The 18,072-nt window shown below is 50.0% G+C and overlaps 1 protein-coding gene across 2 annotated transcripts; it reads left to right on the forward strand.

Moving 5' to 3' along the window:
- Window positions 1-2,544: 2,544 nt before the first annotated feature.
- Window positions 2,545-6,603, forward strand: CABP2 (calcium binding protein 2). 2 transcript variants are annotated; one of them, XM_007171078.1, is made up of 7 exons: window positions 2,545-2,601; window positions 3,156-3,329; window positions 3,908-3,938; window positions 4,761-4,895; window positions 5,602-5,711; window positions 5,824-5,971; window positions 6,578-6,603. In XM_007171078.1, exons 1-7 carry the CDS (start codon window positions 2,545-2,547, stop codon window positions 6,601-6,603), a joined length of 681 nt encoding a protein of 226 aa, XP_007171140.1. The 2 variants fall into 2 exon arrangements, with proteins under 2 accessions (XP_007171140.1, XP_007171142.1); XM_007171080.1 differs by lacking the exon at window positions 3,156-3,329 and having other exon boundaries at window positions 2,560-2,601; window positions 4,761-4,901.
- The last annotated feature ends 11,469 nt before the right edge of the window (window positions 6,604-18,072 follow it).

An 18,072-nucleotide genomic window follows, 5' to 3' on the forward strand; every position in this document is an offset into this window, starting at 1 on the left:
GTCACGGCAGGGTCCCCACGCTTCTCCTCTCGACTGCCTGTCGGGCCCTTCCCTGCCCTTGCTCCTCCATGGCCGGTCTCAGGCAGGGACTGGTTCCCAGCACCCAGCAAGGCACACAGCAGGGGCTTCACCAACATTTGCTGAAGACTGAGTCTCTGAAGTTTCCTCCAGCCTCTTGCCACCATCACCCTTTCCAGGGACTACCACCCCTGCCTCCCTCCCGAGGGCCTCCACCCGCAGACCCTGCTGGATGCCGGCGCCCGGAACACTCCACGTTCACAGCTGATCCCTGCCAGGGATGCTGGCACTTGCCCAGGGCCAAGTTAAACATTGGTGGGCAACGCCTAGAATGCTGCCCCATCCCCCTTCTCCCCCAAGAAGCCTTCCTGATGCCTGGGTCTGTGCCCCCAAGCACTTGGAGGCTGTCTCTTGGCCCTTTTCTGAATTAGGTGTGCCTGAGAGCAGGGCCTCCAGGGCAGACGGGGTCTGTCATGTGGCCCAGCAGCCGGCCCGGGGCTGGATCCCGGCAGACCTCGGATGTTTGCAAAAGAAATACGTGAATGGATGGCCGTGAGTGTCCGAAAGAGGCCAGAGCCACCAGCTCAGGTGGCAGGTGCCTGGTGGGATCTGGTTCCCTTGGACAAAGGTTGATGCGGGGGGCAGGTGAATAAATCATGAGGGGCCTGGAGCAGGGCCGGGGCAGGACAACCGACCTCATTCGGGGAGGTGAGGAGCAGGCAGCTGCGCGGTGAGCGGGCCAGGGGCACAAGAAGGGGCACAGGAGGCCACTGCGGGCTGCCTGGCCTAAGAGGTCGGCACAAGCTAGGTGGGAGGTGCTGGCAGGAGGTGGGGAGGTGCAGAGGTACCCCGGGGGCTCTGGGTGGGGAGAAGGGGGGAGGTCTGGGGCAGGGCTTGGGGGGGATGGTCTTTCCAGGATCCAGGAGCCATCCTGGGAAGGGGGATGGTGGGGAGAATAGGAAGGGCAAGGATGGACAGACAGAAAGACAGACCAATGTGAGAAATGGTCTCACGCAACAGAGGGAGGGAAGTGACAAAGAGATGGGCATGAGTGGGCAGAGAGACCCACAGAGACACAGCTGGACAGATTGTCAGCAGAGGGCAGGGGGTGGAGAGGGGAGTGCAGGTGAGACGGACACAGAAAGACACCCACGGAGCAGAGCGGGCAGAGAACAACACAGAATCAGAGGTGGAAGAGGATGTGGGGAGATGCAGAGCCCGTGAACCAGAGAGGCCGGTGTGATGCGGAGGAGCCCCGGGGCGCGGTCTGTGGCCAGCGTGAGGGTGGCAGCTCAGGGGAAGGCTAGGATTTCAGGGAGGGGCTGTGTGAGGGGCCTGGGGAGCTAGGAAAGACAGGAGCCTTGGAGGACCTGGGGGCCAGCAGCCCGCGGAGCGAGGAACAGGGAGAAGAGTAGCAGGGACCCTCTGGGGACCACAACCACAGCTGCCCACTAAGCTGTCCTTCCACAGGACCCTGGAGAGCGGAGTGGGGCGGTGCCCCGCAGCCGGCAGGAGGTGCCAAGCCCTTGTCTCCATGGCCTCTCCCCAGGGCCCGGCAGATGGCAGCCTCCCCACGGGGGACCCCAGCCCCTCCGAGGGCACTCCAGGGCCTAGCCGGGCCCCTGCCAGCCCAGCAGCCACCAGACGGCGGGCACTCCTCCAGGAGCTGGAGACCCAGGTGCAGGCCGCCTACGGGCAGGTAAGGGGGCTGGGGTATGGGGCCATCCTCAACTGGGGGACCGTGAGGGGACAGTGGGGACGCCACACCCCAACCGGGGCCCGCTGGACCAACCCAGGGCTGAGCCCAGGGAGGGGACCTCAGAGGTGCACAGTGACGGAGGGGTCAGCAGTCACTCAGCTGCCCAGGAGGGAGGCTGGCATCCCTCCCCACCTCTGCCCTCACTGAGGCCTGCTTCTAGCCCCTAGAGCCCAGAGTCAGCTGCCCTCGGCTCCTTGCCCAAGTACAAGGGGCAGGGGGCAGGTCCAGGCAGGTGTGCCGAGGGCAGGCTGGCTGGGTGGATGGTCTGAGGTGAGAGCAAGGGTCTGGCAGGGAGGGCCAGGGGCTTCCTGGGTCTGCTCTTCTGGGGAGAGATGACCCAGCCCTCTCTAGCACAGAAGCCACCTGGTTTCCTCCTCGCAGGTCCAGGCCCCGCTTCTGAAGACATTAAATCTCTCCTGATTGGAAGAGATTAGGGGTAGTGGTGGGGGGGAGATGGTCCTGGAGAGGGGGTGTCTGGAAGACCCTCAGGAGTAAGCATGGGGAGGCTGTGCCTTCCAGGGGGGCCTTACGCCCCGAGTGGCCCCGCTCACCAGCAGAGATGCTCAGAGATAATCCCAGATTAGGACCCAAGCCCCTGTGCCCAGGGCTCCCCGCCTGCCCACCTGCCCCCGATCTCCCCCACAAAACCCTAGGAAAATCCCCTGCAGAGCTCCCAGACTCTCACTGGGAGCGGCTGGGGGCTGGTGGGAGCCCACAGCACCCGCTGAGGCCCAGCCCTGGGCTACCCCTGGGACTCCAGGCCTGGCATGGTTCAAGGGCCCATGGGAAACTGTGCCAAGTGGCCCCGACACCGGGGGCCTAAGGTAGGAGGGTCAAGGGGGAAAGCCAAGGCCAGGAGGCTGGCTGGACCCTGAAAGGTTCTGGGCGGGGGGACAGAGCCCTGTGTGAGGCTGAGCTGGGGTTACAGCGTAGCTGGAGGATAGAGGGGTGGGTTCCCACCACCCTAGACCGAGATTTTCCCTGGCAGCGCCCAGACTCTGGCCCATCCTGGTCTTGGCTCCTGCAGGCCACTGGGCCTCCCCTGCCAAAGCTCGTCAGGCCCCCCAGCTGCCCACTCAACTGCCCCATCCCTGCTGCTACCCTTGCCCTCTGCTAGTCAGTCCTGGCCTGGGAGACTCAGCACATGAGCTCAGGGTCTCACTCTGCCATTGGCTTTCTGAGTGACCGTGGCCAAGTCTCTTGCCTATTCTGGGCCTCGGTTTGCCCACCTGAACAGTGAGGGGGTGGACCCCTCCAGCCTAGAGTGTTGTTGATGGTGAGGGTCCACTGTTCTGTGCTGGGTTCTAACGACAGGAGAGGCTGGTGAGGGAGGGGGGAGAAGGGTCACTGTCCCAGCTCATGGCCGGCTCTGCTGCAGGACTGCTGGCAGTGGCCTGGCTCCCCACCATGGGGGTCCCGCCATGGCCTGGGCCCCAGCCCCGAGGAGCAGGGGAGCCCTGGGCCGGGTGTCCAGGGCTGCTACTCCGTGCTCAGCAGCCTGGTGGCGCCTGCCTGCGTCTTCCTGCGGCCCAGCATCGCCGCCACCCAGCTCGTATGTACGGCCACCACCTGCCTGCCGCCCGTGCCCACCTTCTCCTTGAGTGGAGGGAGAGGATTGAGTGGGGATCTCGGAGCAAAGCACGCAGATCCAGGGGTGTAAGGGGCAGAGAGGAGTGGAGCAACAGACATGGGGTCAAACACGGGGGAGACCCAGGGAAACATGCCAGGAAAGAAAGAAGAGGAGGCAGAGAGCTATCCAGAGAAATGGCAGAGACAGCCACCAAGAGGATGGGCAGGGAGGGGACAGGGCTCCCAGGAGAGGGACAGAGAGAACAAGAGAGACATATGCTGACACTGAGGCCCCCATGGCCAAGCCCAAGGTTCTGCCCAACCCCAGATCCATCTCTGGCTAATGGAGCTCCAGCCCTAGGGGAGGGTGGGCACGGGGGACAGGGAAGAGGGGCCAGGTGCCCAGGCCCATCAACAGGAATGGTGGGAGGAGTGGGTCGGAGCAGTGTCACTGCTGGCCCTGTGCCTGCATGCTGTAGGGGGCCCCAAAGGACAAGAAGGAAGGGATGCAGGTGCCTGGGGGGGGTCCAGGGAATTCTTAACCCCTCTGTGTCCCCTCAGGACCGGGAGCTGCGGCCAGAGGAGATTGAAGGTAAAGGGTTGGGGAAAGAACTGGAATTTCCGGAGTGCGGGCCATTGGGTGGGGGCCTGAGCAGGCTGCAGGAGGAACTAGGAGCAAGAAGGCCGCAGGGGATCCGTGCGAGAATATGGGGACAAGACTGAGCTGGGAGGGGTTGAGAGAACCCCCAGCTGTCAGTTCCCTGGTCCCACTTGCCAGGTGGGTCGCAGTCCCCTGTTCATTCAGCGGACACTTCCTGGGCGCCCACTGTGTGCCTGGCCCAGTGCTGAGCGCTGGGAAACGTGGCAAACCGGACAGATACGGCCTGTGTCCTCTGGAGACAGACATCAGTAAGTCAACTACAAGTACAAATGGTGCTAAGTGCTCTCAAGGAAGTGAACAAATGGGCCAGAGGGGACTGAACTGAGAGGGGAGACCTCCTTGAGTAGGTGACTTAAGGACCAAAGAGGAGGGGAGAGTGTTCCAGAATGTGAGCTCCATGAGGTCAAGGATTTGTTTCTCCCTCTCTCTTCCTTCCTTCCTTCCTTTCCTTCCATCCTTCCTTCCTTCCTCTTTCCTTCCTTCCTTCCTTCCTTTTTCTTTCTTTCTTTCTTCCTTTCTTTTTCTTTCTTCATTGCCATATTCCCAGTACCTAGAGCAGAGCTTGGCACATAGCAGATGTTCCTTAAGTATTTGCAGAATGAATTAAAGGAATAGCATGTACAAAGGCCCTGAGGCAGCAAAGAGAAATGGGTGTTTAGAAAGAGGAAATGATTGGACCAAGGGGAGAAGGTCCAATCCAGGATGGGGTCCAGGGGCACATGGGGGAAGGACTGACTCTGCCCTGCCTGGCAGAGCTGCAGGCCGCCTTCCAGGAGTTTGACCGAGACCGGGACGGCTACATCGGCTACCGGGAGCTGGGAGCCTGCATGCGGACACTGGGCTACATGCCCACGGAGATGGAGCTCATCGAGATTTCACAGCAAATCAGTATGTGCCTGAGACCTGCCCCACCCCCAGTTCTCCAGACGCCATGCCCATGGCCAGGGCAGCTGGGCAGCCCAGGGAACAGAGGTGTCTACACAGGTTGGCCCCCAGGGCTCGGGACCTTGGTCATTCTCAAGGCAAGCTCTCTGCCTCCAGAGAATCTCACCATCCCCTAGGATGTGGGTGAGTCAAGGACCATCATGCCCACTTTTTAGATGAGGGCAGAACTCTTATTATCCCCATAAGAAGGAGAAGAAAGTCAGTTCTTAGGGAAGCGTGGGTGCTTAGCAAAGGAAGTGGATGGAGCCAAGATCTGAATGCGGGCAGCCTACCCAGAACCCAGCTCTTTCTCTATGCTTCATTCCCAATAGAGGGAAAACAGGATTAAATAAGAATAGAAAGCCAAGGAAAATCAGTGTGTAGAAATTCTCCACACTGAGTGTCTGAAAGGTTAAGTGACTTGCTTAAGGTCACAGAGTCAGATCATTGGAGCCAGGACTTGAACCCAACTGAACTCTTCAGAAAAATTAAGGAAAGCCCTCAGGAGACACAGATGACCCAGCCTGTGAGACCCAGAGGGAGGGAAAGGCCCATTTAGGGGGGCAGGGGAGAGGGACACAGGCCAGAAGGGGAGGACAGAAGGCAGAGGACGCCAGGGCTGGGCAGGCGTCTCTGATGGTCCCAGGTCTCTGATGGGCGTGGCCCCCAGGTGGCGGGAAGGTGGACTTTGACGACTTTGTGGAGCTGATGGGCCCCAAGCTGCTGGCGGAGACCGCGGACATGATTGGCGTCCGGGAGCTGCGGGACGCCTTCCGGGAGGTGGGGTCACCGGGGCTGGAGGGGGCGGGGCCTGCTTGTCTGCTGTGAGTGAGGGGCTGCGCGAATGAATGATTCGGTCTGTGACCTGATGCCGCCACCAACGCCGCCACAGTTCGACACCAACGGGGATGGCTGCATCAGCTTGGGTGAACTCCGGGCGGCCCTGAAGGCCCTGCTGGGAGAGCGGCTCAGCCAGCGGGAGGTGGACGAGATCCTCCGTGACATTGACCTCAACGGGGACGGTCTGGTCGACTTTGAAGGTACCGTCTACCGCTCACCAAGCTCAGCACCGCTCGCCCTGGGAGGGTTTGAACGGAGGAAGAGCCTTAATCCGTGTGTGCCAGGCCCTGTGCTAAGCACGCCTATGTCCTCTCCCAGGTAATCATCACGAGAACCCAGGAGGAAGGAACTCTTATTATCCCCAAAAGCAGGAGAAGAAAGTCGGTTCTTAGGGAAGCGTGAGTGCTTAACAAAAGAAGTGGATGGAGCCAAGATCTGAATGCAGGCAGCCTACCCAGAACCCAGCTCTTTCTCTATGCTTCATTCCCAAAAGAGGGGGAAAAGGATTAAATAAGAATAGGAAGCCAAGGAAAATCAGTGTGTAGAAATTCTCCAAGGTAGGCCCCAAAGTGTTCCTGAGCTTCCTAGCAGCCAAAGCAAAGAGGAAAATAGGTTCAGTTACAAGATTTGGTTTTTTTCCCTGTAAGACGAAGCCCCTCTTCCTGGCCTATTCCCTACCAGATTCAGGGGACTCCCTTGCACGCCCTGCCTTGACCACACTCCCTCCCACCTCAAGGCCAGTATATTAGCCTCACTCCTGGGGAGTCCAGAGAGCAGACCAGAAAACGTTGGCTTTGTCCTGGCAGAGTTTGTGCGAATGATGTCTCGCTGAGCCTGTACAGAAGCTGGAGGCAGCAGACAGGACTTGGCACCAGAGCCACTGCCTGCCAGTGTGTCCCTGGAGCCCCTCACCTCCAGCTGGGACCCTCATCCTCTCCTCCCTGCCCCCGCCGGTGTGCAACGCCCTTGCCTGCCCTCACCCCCACCCCCACTCGTCCACTAAGCCCCCTTGCCTGTCTCTGTTTCTCTGACAATAAAGCATCTTTGAGCAGCTTTCACCACTCACTTGTTCACCCTGCAGGTATTTGGCCCCCAAAAGTGAAGTCCCCTCGACTGTGAACTTTGGGTGGGTAGGGGCCCTCCCCGGATCCTGCACCCAGCCCAGAGCAAGTGTTGGGAAACGTCCCCGGAGGAGTAAACCCAACCTGCTTCTCCCAGAGCTGGGTGCGCGGTAGCCCCTCATCCTGTGAAGGGCTCCTGCCGGACCCAGGATGACGTGAGAGGAGCACGTGCCTGAGGGCTTTTCCCAAGCTCCATCCCATTTCCTCTTAGAGGGGTGCTGCTCGGTGCTCCCTCCGAGAAAAGAACTTGCTGGTCGGCTGGGAGGAGTGAGTGAGCTGACAGGCTTCTTCAGGGCATGCGTCAGCTTTAGGGCTGAGGCCTTGCTCTTCCCGGGAGCCCCCAGCCACTGACCGAGCACGGAGGTGGTCTCTGCTCCGAGCTCCCCTCCAGGTTAGCCGAGGTGTGGTCAGGTCAGCCTCGAATCAGAAGCTATCTGCCCAATCCTGCTTCACCGTGCGTCCTCTTTTCTGCATCCCTAACTTCAGCTTAGTGTCTGCCTCCAGGGGAGACCAAATGACACATCTCCTCACTCCAACCCTGCCACGGTCTTCGTAACTCCATGTGCTATATTGAGGAACCCCAGAGGCCGGGTGTCAGCGACTTGGTAGAGGTCATGCAGCTCCACTGCCATCTCTCCCCTCCAGACCATGCAGCGCGTGCTGCCAGATTTTTCTTTCTGAAATGCCATTTGCGTGTTGTCACACTCTATACAGAAATTGGCCACGATCCCTCATTGCCCCCAGGCTGATCTGGCCCCTTTGCCTGGCACCAGAAGGCTCCTGGAGGATGAGGAACTGGCATACAGTCACACAGGTTAGGATGAAGCGGAGGTGGGACTTCACCCAGGCCTGGGGACTCTAAAATCACAGTGCCAACAAGAAAGGGCACCTCCAGGTCAGAGTAGACCCAGGACAGGCCTCAGCCTCCTCAAGCACTGCCTGACCAGATGCCGTTCCCACCTGCTGGGAGGGATGATGGGCTTGACGTCCAGGTCAAGAAGGGGGAGGAGCTTTCCGTGCCTGTGCCTGGTCCTCACCATTGCTGCTGCCAACAAGATGGCCTTGAGACAGAGCAAACGGGCAACCACCAGCACTCTGCTCAGCCTGGAGCTTGGACCCCGAGGTGCCAGGGCTGGCTGCCGCAGCCTCAGCACCACTTGCCTGGCAGATCACAATTAATGCTTAATCCCCAATTGGGTGATCTCTCCTGCCAGTCTGGCAGGCTTGGGGCTGAGGAGGAGTTGCCCCAGCCCCGCAGCTTGTCTGGGAGCCATGGCCCGCACTCCCTCCCACCACCCTCCACTGGCTGGCACAGATGGCATTGCTGCCTGAGAGGTCTGTCCCCTCTGCAGGGGCTGGGGAGAGTGATGGACAGGTGCCAGGGAAAGACCAGAGCTGGCTCAAGGTCACCCTCCCACTGGTCCCAGCTTGTCAGGCCCTGTGCCTGGAGCAAGGGAGGGGGGAAGGTTGGGGGGATGGCCGGGGGGATGGCCTAAATTGGCTGCCGTGTGTCTGTTGGCATCAGAAGTGCCCACAGCTCCCCCAAATCTCACACGTGCCCTCCCACCCCAAAAAGGCTGTTAGCTCAGAAGTTCCAAACAGACACAGCTGGAGCAGGCACCAGGGCTGGGAGGAACAGGAAGCAGGCAGCGACTGTGCAAGCCAAGAGCCCCTTCCCCGCCTAAAGGGGGCACCTGCCACCCAACTCCACTGACTGTTGCCAGCTGGAGCAGGCCAGAGCTACGGGATCTTCTGGTTTTCCAAGAGAAGCTGTCAATTGAGATTTTAACCTTACGTCCACTTTAAATAGTTGGAGTATAATATACATTCAGTAATGTGTACGAATGTACAGCTCAGTGGATTTTTACATGTGTATGCACCCGGGTAACCATCACCCAGATAAAGATATTACATCCAGCCCCGGCTCTCCTGACCAGACGTAAACGTGGAGGGCGCGCTGCTCACCCAAGGCACCATGACATTTGCGACCTGACTCAGAGCTTTGCCATCCCTCTGTCAGGAGGTAGAGGCTAATTCGGTCCCTTGAAGCTGGGGAGCCTTGTGGCTCAATTATAGCCAGCAGAAGACATCAAAAGTGACAGAGCATGACTTCCAAGGTGATGCAGCTTCTGTGTCATCAATGAGGACACTCACCTTCAGAGCCCTGAGTCACCGTAGAAGTCCAACTATCCTGAATCCTCAAAGCTGCAAGGAAGCCCCGCTGTCTGGACAGTGGCCCTAAATTTCAAGTCCTCCCCATCCGGACTTCAGATCTCCGTGTGGACGAAAGGCTCTTGGTGCTCCAGCCAGGCATCAGGGCCGTGCCTCTGAGGTGGGAGAGCCAACTTCAGAACACTGGTCCACAAGACACCTCCCAGCTCCACGTAATACCAAACGGCAAAAATCTCCCAGAGATCTCCATCTCAACATCAAGACCCAGCTTCACTCAACGACCAGCAAGCTACAGTGCTGGACATCCTATGCCAAACAACTAGCTAGACAGGAACACAACCCCATCCATTGGCAGAGAGGCTGCCTAAAATCATAATAAGGCCACAGACACCACAAAATACACCACCAGACGTGGACGTGCCCACCAGAAAGACAAGATCTAGCCTCATCCACCAGAACTCAGGCACTAGTTCCCTCCACCAGGAAGCCTACACAACCCACTGAACCAACCTTAGCCGCTGGGGACAGATACCAAAAACAACGGGAACTACGAACCTGCAGCCTGTGAAAAGGAGACCCCAAACACAGTAAGATAGGCAAAATGAGACGACAGAAAAACACACAGCAGATGAAGGAGCAGGCTCAAAACACACTGGACTTAACAAATGAAGAGGAAATAGGTAGTCTACCTGAAAAAGAATTCAGAATAATGATAGTAAGGATGATCCAAAATCTTGGAAATAGAATAGACAAAATGCAAGAAACATTTAACAAGGATGTAGAAGAACTAAAGAGGAACCAAGCAATGATGAAAAACACAATAAATGAAATTAAAAATACTCTAGATGGGATCAATAGTAGAATAACTGAGGCAGAAGAAAGGATAAGTGACCTGGAAGATAAAATGGTGGAAATAACTACTACAGAGCAGGATAAAGAAAAAAGAATGAAAAGAACTGAGGACAGTCTCAGGGACCTCTGGGACAACATTAAACGTGCCAACATTCGAATTATAGGGGTACCAGAAGAAGAAGAGAAAAAGAAAGGGACTGAGAAAATTTTTGAAGAGATTATAGTTGAAAACTTCCCTAATATGGGAAAGGAAATAGTTAATCAAGTCCTGGAAGCACAGAGAGTCCCATACAGGATAAACCCAAGGAGGAACACGCCAAGACACATATTAATCAAACTGTCAAAAATTAAATATAAGGAAAACATATTAAAGGCAGCAAGGGAAAAAAAACAAATAACACACAAGGGAATCCCCATAAGGTTAACATCTGATCTCTCAGCAGAAACTCTGCAAGCCAGAAGGGAGTGGCAGGATATACTTAAAGTCATGAAGGAGAAAAACCTACAACCAAGATTACTCTACCCAGCAAGGATCTCATTCAGATTCGATGGAGAAATTAAAACCTTTACAGACAAGCAAAAGCTGAGAGAGTTCAGCACCACCAAACCAGCTTTACAACAAATGCTAAAGGAAATTCTCTAGGCAAGAAACAGAAGAGAAGGAAAACACCTACAATAACAAACCCAATACATTTAAGAAAATGGGAATAGGAACATACATATCGATAATTACCTTGAATGTAAATGGATTAAATGCTCCCACCAAAAGACACAGGCTGGCTGAATGGATACAAAAACAAGACCCATACATATGCTGTCTACAAGAGACCCACTTCAGACCTAGGGACACATACAGACTGAAAGTGAGGGGATGGAAAAAGATATTCCATGCAAATGGAAATCAAAAGAAAGCTGGAGTAGCAATTCTCATATCAGACAAAATAGACTTTAAAATAAAGACTATTACAAGAGACAAAGAAGGACACTATATAATGATCAAGGGATCGATCCAAGAGGAAGGTATAACAATTGTAAATATTTATGCACCCAACATAGGAGCACCTCAATACATAAGGCAAATACTAACAGCCATGAAAGGGGAAATCGACAGCAACACAATCATAGTAGGGGACTTTAACATCCCACTTTCACCAATGGACAGATCATCCAAAATGAAAATAAATAAGGAAACACAAGCTTTAAATGATACATTAAACAAGATGGACTTAATTGATATTTATAGGACATTCCACCCAAAAACAACAGAATACACATTTTTCTCAAGTGCTCATGGAACATTCTCCAGGATAGATCATATCTTGGGTCACAAATCAAGCCTTGGTAAATTTAAGAAAATTGAAATCGTATCAAGTATCTTTTCCGACCACAATGCTATGAGACTAGATATCAATTACAGGAAAAGATCTGTAAAAAATACAAACACATGGAGGCTACACAATACATTACTTAATAACGAAGTGATTACTGAAGAAATCAAAGGGGAAATCAAAAAATACCTAGAAACAAATGACAATGGAGACACGACGACCCAAAACCTATGGGACACAGCAAAAGCAGTGCTAAGAGGGAAGTTTATAGCAATACAAGCCTACCTCAAGAAACAGGAAACATCTCGAATAAACAACCTAACCTTGCACCTAAAGCAATTAGAGAAAGAAGAACAAAAAAACCCCAAAGCCAGCAGAAGGAAAGAAATTATAAAGATCAGGTCAGAAATAAATGAAAAAGAAATGAAGGAAACAATAGCAAAAATCAATGAAACTAAAAGCTGGTTCTTTGAGAAGATAAACAAAATTGATAAACCATTAGCCAGACTCATCAAGAGAAAAAGGGAGAAGACTCAGATCAATAGAATTAGAAATGAAAAAGGAGAAGTAACCACTGACACTGCAGAAATACAAAAGATCATGAGAGATTACTACAAGCAACTCTATGCCAATAAAATGGACAACCTGGAAGAAATGGACAGATTCTTAGAAATGCACAAACTGCCGAGACTGAACCAGGAAGAAATAGAAAATATGAACAGACCAATCACAAGCACTGAAATTGAAACTGTGATTAAAAACCTTCCAACAGGGCTTCCCTGGTGGCGCAGTGGTTGAGAATCTGCCTGCTAATGCAGGGGACACGGGTTCGAGCCCTGGCCTGGGAAGATCCCACATGCCGCAGAGCGGCTGGGCCCGTGAGCCACAACTGCTGAGCCTGCGCGTCTGGAGCCTGTGCTCCGCAACGAGAGAGGCCCGCGCATCGCGATGAAGAGTGGCCCCCGCTTGCCACAACTGGAGAAAGCCCTCGCACAGAAACGAAGACCCAACACAGCCAAAATCAATCAATCAATCAATCAATCAAACATACGCATCTGATTCAAGATCCTCATTAAAAAAAAAAAAAAAAAAAAAAAAAAAAAAAAAAAAAAAAAAACCTTCCAACAAACAAAAGCCCAGGACCAGATGGCTTCACAGGTGAATTCTATCAAACATTTAGAGAAGAGCTAACACCTATCCTTCTCAAACTCTTCCAAAATATTGCAGAGGGAGGAACACTCCCAAACTCATTCTACGAGGCCACCATCACCCTGATACCAAAACCAGACAAAGATGTCACAAAGAAAGAAAACTACAGGCCAATATCACTGATGAACATAGATGCAAAAATCCTCAACAAAATACTAGCAAACAGAATCCAACAGCACATTAAAAGGATCATACACCATGATCAAGTGGGGTTTATCCCAGGAATGCAAGGATTCTTCAATATACGCAAATCAATCAATGTGATACACCATATTAACAAATTGAAGGAGAAAAACCATATGATCATCTCAATAGATGCAGAGAAAGCTTTTGACAAAATTCAACACCCATTTATGATAAAAGCCCTGCAGAAAGTAGGCATAGAGGGAACTTTCCTCAACATAATAAAGGCCATATATGACAAACCCACAGCCAACATTGTCCTCAATGGTGAAAAACTGAAACCATTTCCACTAAGATCAGGAACAAGACAAGGTTGCCCACTCTCACCACTATTATTCAACATAGTTCTGGAAGTCCTAGCCACAGCAATCAGAGAAGACAAAGAAATAAAAGGAATCCAAATCGGAAAAGAAGAAGTAAAGCTGTCACTATTTGCAGATGACATGATACTATACATAGAGAATCCTAAAGATGCTACCAGAAAACTCCTAGAGCTAATCAATGAATTTGGTAAAGTAGCAGGATACAAAATTAATGCACAGAAATCTCTTGCATTTCTATACACTAATGACGAAAAATCTGAAAGTGAAATTAAGAAAACACTCCCATTTACCATTGCAACAAAAAGAATAAAATATCTAGGAATAAACCTACCTAAGGAGACAAAAGACCTGTATGCAGAAAATTATAAGACACTGATGAAAGAAATTAAAGATGATACAAATAGATGGAGAGATATACCATGTTCCTGGATTGGAAGAATCAACATTGTGAAAATGTCTCTACTACCCAAAGCAATCTACAGATTCAATGCAATCCCTATCAAACTACCACTGGCATTTTTCACAGAACTAGAACAAAAAATTTCACAATTTGTATGGAAACACAAAAGACCCCGAATAGCCAAAGCAATCTTGAGAACGAAAAATGGAGCTGGGGGAATCAGGCTCCCTGACTTCAGACTATATTACAAAGCTTCAGTAATCAAGACAGTTTGGTATTGGCACAAAAACAGAAATATAGATCAATGGAACAGGATAGAAAGCCCAGAGATAAACCCACACACATATGGTCAACTTATCTTTGATAAAGGAGGCAAGCATATACAGTGGAGAAAAGACAGCCTCTTCAATAAGTGGTGCTGGGAAAATTGGACAGGAACATGTAAAAGTATGAAATTAGAACACTCCCTGACACCATGCACAAAAATAAACTCAAAATGGATTAAAGACCTAAGTGTAAGGGCAGACACTATCAAACTCTTAGAGGAAAACATAGGCAGAACACTCTATGACATACATCACAGCAAGATTCTTTTTGACCCAGCTCCCAGAGAAATGGAAATAAGTACACAAATAAACAAATGGGACCTAATGAAACTGAAAAGCTTTTGCACAGCAAAGGAAACCATAAACAAGACCAAAAGACAACCCTCAGAATGGGAGAAAATATTTGCAAATGAAGCAACTGACAAAGGATTAATCTCCAAGATTTACAAGCAGCTCATGCAGCTCAATAACAAAAAAACGAACAACCCAATCCAAAAATGGGCAGAAGATCTAAATAGACATTTCTCCAAAGAAGATATACAGATGGCCTACAGACACATGAAAGAATGCTCAACATCATTAATCATTAGAGAAATGCAAATCAAAACTACAATGAGATATCATCTCACACCGGTCAGAATGGCCATCATCAAAAAATCTAGAAACAATAAATGCTGGAGAGGGTGTGGAGGAAAGGGAACACTCTTGCACTGTTGGTGGGAATGTAAATTGATACAGCCACTATGGAGAACAGTATGGAGGTTCCTTAAAAAACTACAAATAGAACTACCATACGACCCAGCAATCCCACTACTGGGCATATACCCTGAGAAAACCATAGGTCAAAAAGAGTCATGTACCAAAATGTTCATTGCAGCTCTATTTACAATAGCCAGGACATGGAAGCAACCTAAATGTCCATCGACAGATGAATGGATAAAGAAGATGTGGCACATATATACAATGGAATATTACTCAGCCATAAAAAGAAATGAAATGGAGGTATTTGTAATGAGGTGGATGGAGTTAGAGTCTGTCATACAGAGTGAAGTAAGTCAGAAAGAGAAAAACAAATACAGTATGCTAACACATATATATGGAATCTAAGGGAAAAAAAAAAAAAAAAAGGCCATGAAGAACCTAGTGGCAAGACGGGAATAAAGACACAGACCTACTAGAGAATGGACTTGAGGATATGGGGAGGGGGTGGGGTGAGATGTGACAGGGTAAGAGAGTGTCATGGACATATATACACTACCAAATGTAAAATAGATAGCTAGTGGGAAGCAGCCGCATAGCACAGGGAGATCAGCTCGGTGCTTTGTGACCACCTAGAGGGGTGGGATGGGGAGGGTGGGAGGGAGGGAGATGCAAGAGGGAAGAGAAATGGGAACATATTGTATATGTATAACAGATTCACTTTGTTATAAAGCAGATGCTAACACACTATTGTAAGGCAATTATACTTCAATAAAGATGTTTGAAAAAAAAAAAAAAGAAGAAAAAAAAAAAGATATTACATCCACTTATTTTATTTTAGACTAGTTCTAGGTTTACAGAAGTATTTTGAAGATTGGACAGGGAGCTCCTAAATACCCCACACCGAGCTTCTCCTATGTGTTAGTCAAGGTTCTCCAGAGAAACAGAACCAATAGGAGGGGTGTGTGTGTGCGTGTGTGTGTGTGTGTGGGTGTGTGTGTGAAGATATTTATTGTAAGGAATTGGCTTGGGTAATTATGGGCACAGAGCAGTCCCCAGATCTGCGTTCAGCAAGCTGGTGACACAGGAGACCTAGTGATACAGTTTCCAGCCCAAGCCCGAAGGCCCGAGAACCAGAAAAGTCAAGGTTGTAAGTTCCAGTCTGAGAGCAGAAGACTGATGACCCTGCTCAAAGGTCAGACAGGAAAAATTCCCTCTCACTCAGCCTTTTTTTTTTCCATTCAGATCTTCAACTCACATTGGGAAGAGCCGTCTGCTTTACTTAGTTCACAGATCCAATGGATGTTACTCTCATCCAGATACACCCTCACAGACACACCCAGAATAATGTTTGACCGAAGGTCTGGGCACCCCATGACTCAGTCAGGTTGACACACAAAATTAACCACGACACTCTATTAACATCTTACGTCAGAATGGTACCTTTGTCACTGCTGGTGAACTAATACTGGCACATTAACTGAAGTCCACATTTTATGCAGATTTTGTCACTTTTTCCCTTGTTCTGTTCCAGAGTGCCATCCAGGACACCATGTTACATTAGGCATCACGTCTCCTTAGGCTTCTCTTGGTCATGATGGTTTTACAGAATTTCCTTGTTTTTTTAAATTATCTTCACAGTTTTTAAAAAATTTTTATTTATTTGTTTATTTGTTTATTTATTTATGGCTGCGTTAGGTCTTCGTTACTGCGCACGGGCTTTTTCTACTTGTGGCGAGTGGGGGCTACTCTTCGATGCGGTGCGCAGGCTTCTCATTGCCGTGGCTTCTCTTGTTGCAGAGCATGGGCTCTAGATGCGCGGGCTTCAGTAGTTGTGGCACGCGGGCTCGGTAGTTGTGGTTCGCAGACTCTAGAGAGTAGGCTCAGTAGTTGTGGCGCACGGGCTTAGTTGCTCTGCGGCATGTGGGATCTTCCTGGACCAGGGCTCAAACTTGTGTCTCCTACACTGGCAGGCGGATTCTTAACCACTGCGCCACCAGGGATGTCCCTCTTGACAGTTTTGAGGAGGACCAGTCAGGCATATTATAGAATGTCCCTAAATTGGGATTTTTCTGATGTTTTTCTCACGATTAGAATGGGGTTCTCATCCCAACATATGAAGGGTGCATGCTATCAACATGACATCACTGATGATGTTGACCTTGATCACCTGGCTTAAGGTAGTGTTTGTCAGGTTTCTGTACTGTAAGATGACTATTTTTCTTTCTCCTGTTACATACTGTACTCTGGAAGGAAGTCACTATACACAGCCCGCGCTTAAGGGGGGGTGGAGCATTATAATTCACCTCATTAAGGGCTGAGTTTCTACATAAATTACTTGAAATTCTTCTGTCCAGGAAGTTTGTCTCTTCTCCATTTATTTATTTGCACAATCATTTTTACATCAATATGGACTCATAAATATTTATTTTATACAAGTTATAATCCAGTACTATTTTTTTTATTTTCTTGCTCAAATTGCTCTACCTTTGGCCATTGGGAGCTCTTTCAGTTGGCGCCTGTGTCCCTCTGACATACCGCCATTATTGTGGGGGGTTTTGTTTCATTTTAGCATTTTCTTACTTTCTGGCACTACTAGATGCTCCAGAATCATCCTGTATATTTCCTGCCCCAGTCCTAGAATCTGCCATTTCTCCAAGGAACCCTGCTTCATTTTATTGGAGAATGGTATTCAAAACCAAGATCTGGGTGCAAGCTTGCTTCTAGACCTTCTCAGCTGATAGAGTGATGAGATATATATGTACACTAACCTGTGAACATAGAAATTTTAAAATATTTCTGTATGTAACCAACTGTATTTATATCAAGCTAAACATGAGTTCCTATTGAAACCTCCAACTCCAATCCATTACCACATGGCTCATTCTAGCCTCCTCCTCCTCCTCACTTACCTGTAACTTCTCATTCCAACAGTGAGAAATCACCCATTCTACACTGACATAATTTTTGATTCCAGTGTACATGTGTAGTGGTTTCCGAATTGTTAACCCATACTCCCATGGGAAACCACGTCATCAGCTAGGGTCCAGTGCCTATGTGCAGTGCTTTTTGCCTTTTTCTTACAGACACCACTCATTTTCAGACTAGCACCTTATTCCCCCACTCCCTTCACTGAAGCTGTTTCATACATTTGTGATACAGTTTGATTCTTTTGTCATATTCTGCATTCCATCCTGGGATCCCCTGACCTCCTAAATGATTTTTTAAATCATTAAAAAATGTTCGTGATTGAAGCTCACTCTTTGACAAATGCTTAACGTCTTGTATTTACCATAACAGTATAATACAGAACCGTTTTACTGCCCTAAAAAAATCCCCTATGCTTCACCTATCCAATTTTACCCCTCACCAGCCCCCGGCAACCAGTACTTTGTTTACCTTCTGTATAAGTTTTCCTTTTCCAGGATGTCGTACCATTGGAATCATACAGTATGTGGCTTTTTCAGATTGGCTTCTTTCACTTAGCAATATGCCTGTGTCTTTTCATGGCTAAATATTTCCTTTTATTGCTGAATAATAGTGCATTGTATGGAAACATCACAGTTTATTTGTCCACTCACCTATTGAATGCCACCTCCTCTGGGAAAATTTCTGTGATGTCACAAGGAAGGCCCCTTCCTCTAAATTCCAATGCGCCCTGTCCCAGTCTCCACATTGTCTTACTCTA

The sequence above is a fragment of the Balaenoptera acutorostrata genome, chromosome 9 (genome assembly GCF_949987535.1).
Source record: "Balaenoptera acutorostrata chromosome 9, mBalAcu1.1, whole genome shotgun sequence".
NCBI lineage: Eukaryota > Metazoa > Chordata > Mammalia > Artiodactyla > Balaenopteridae > Balaenoptera > Balaenoptera acutorostrata.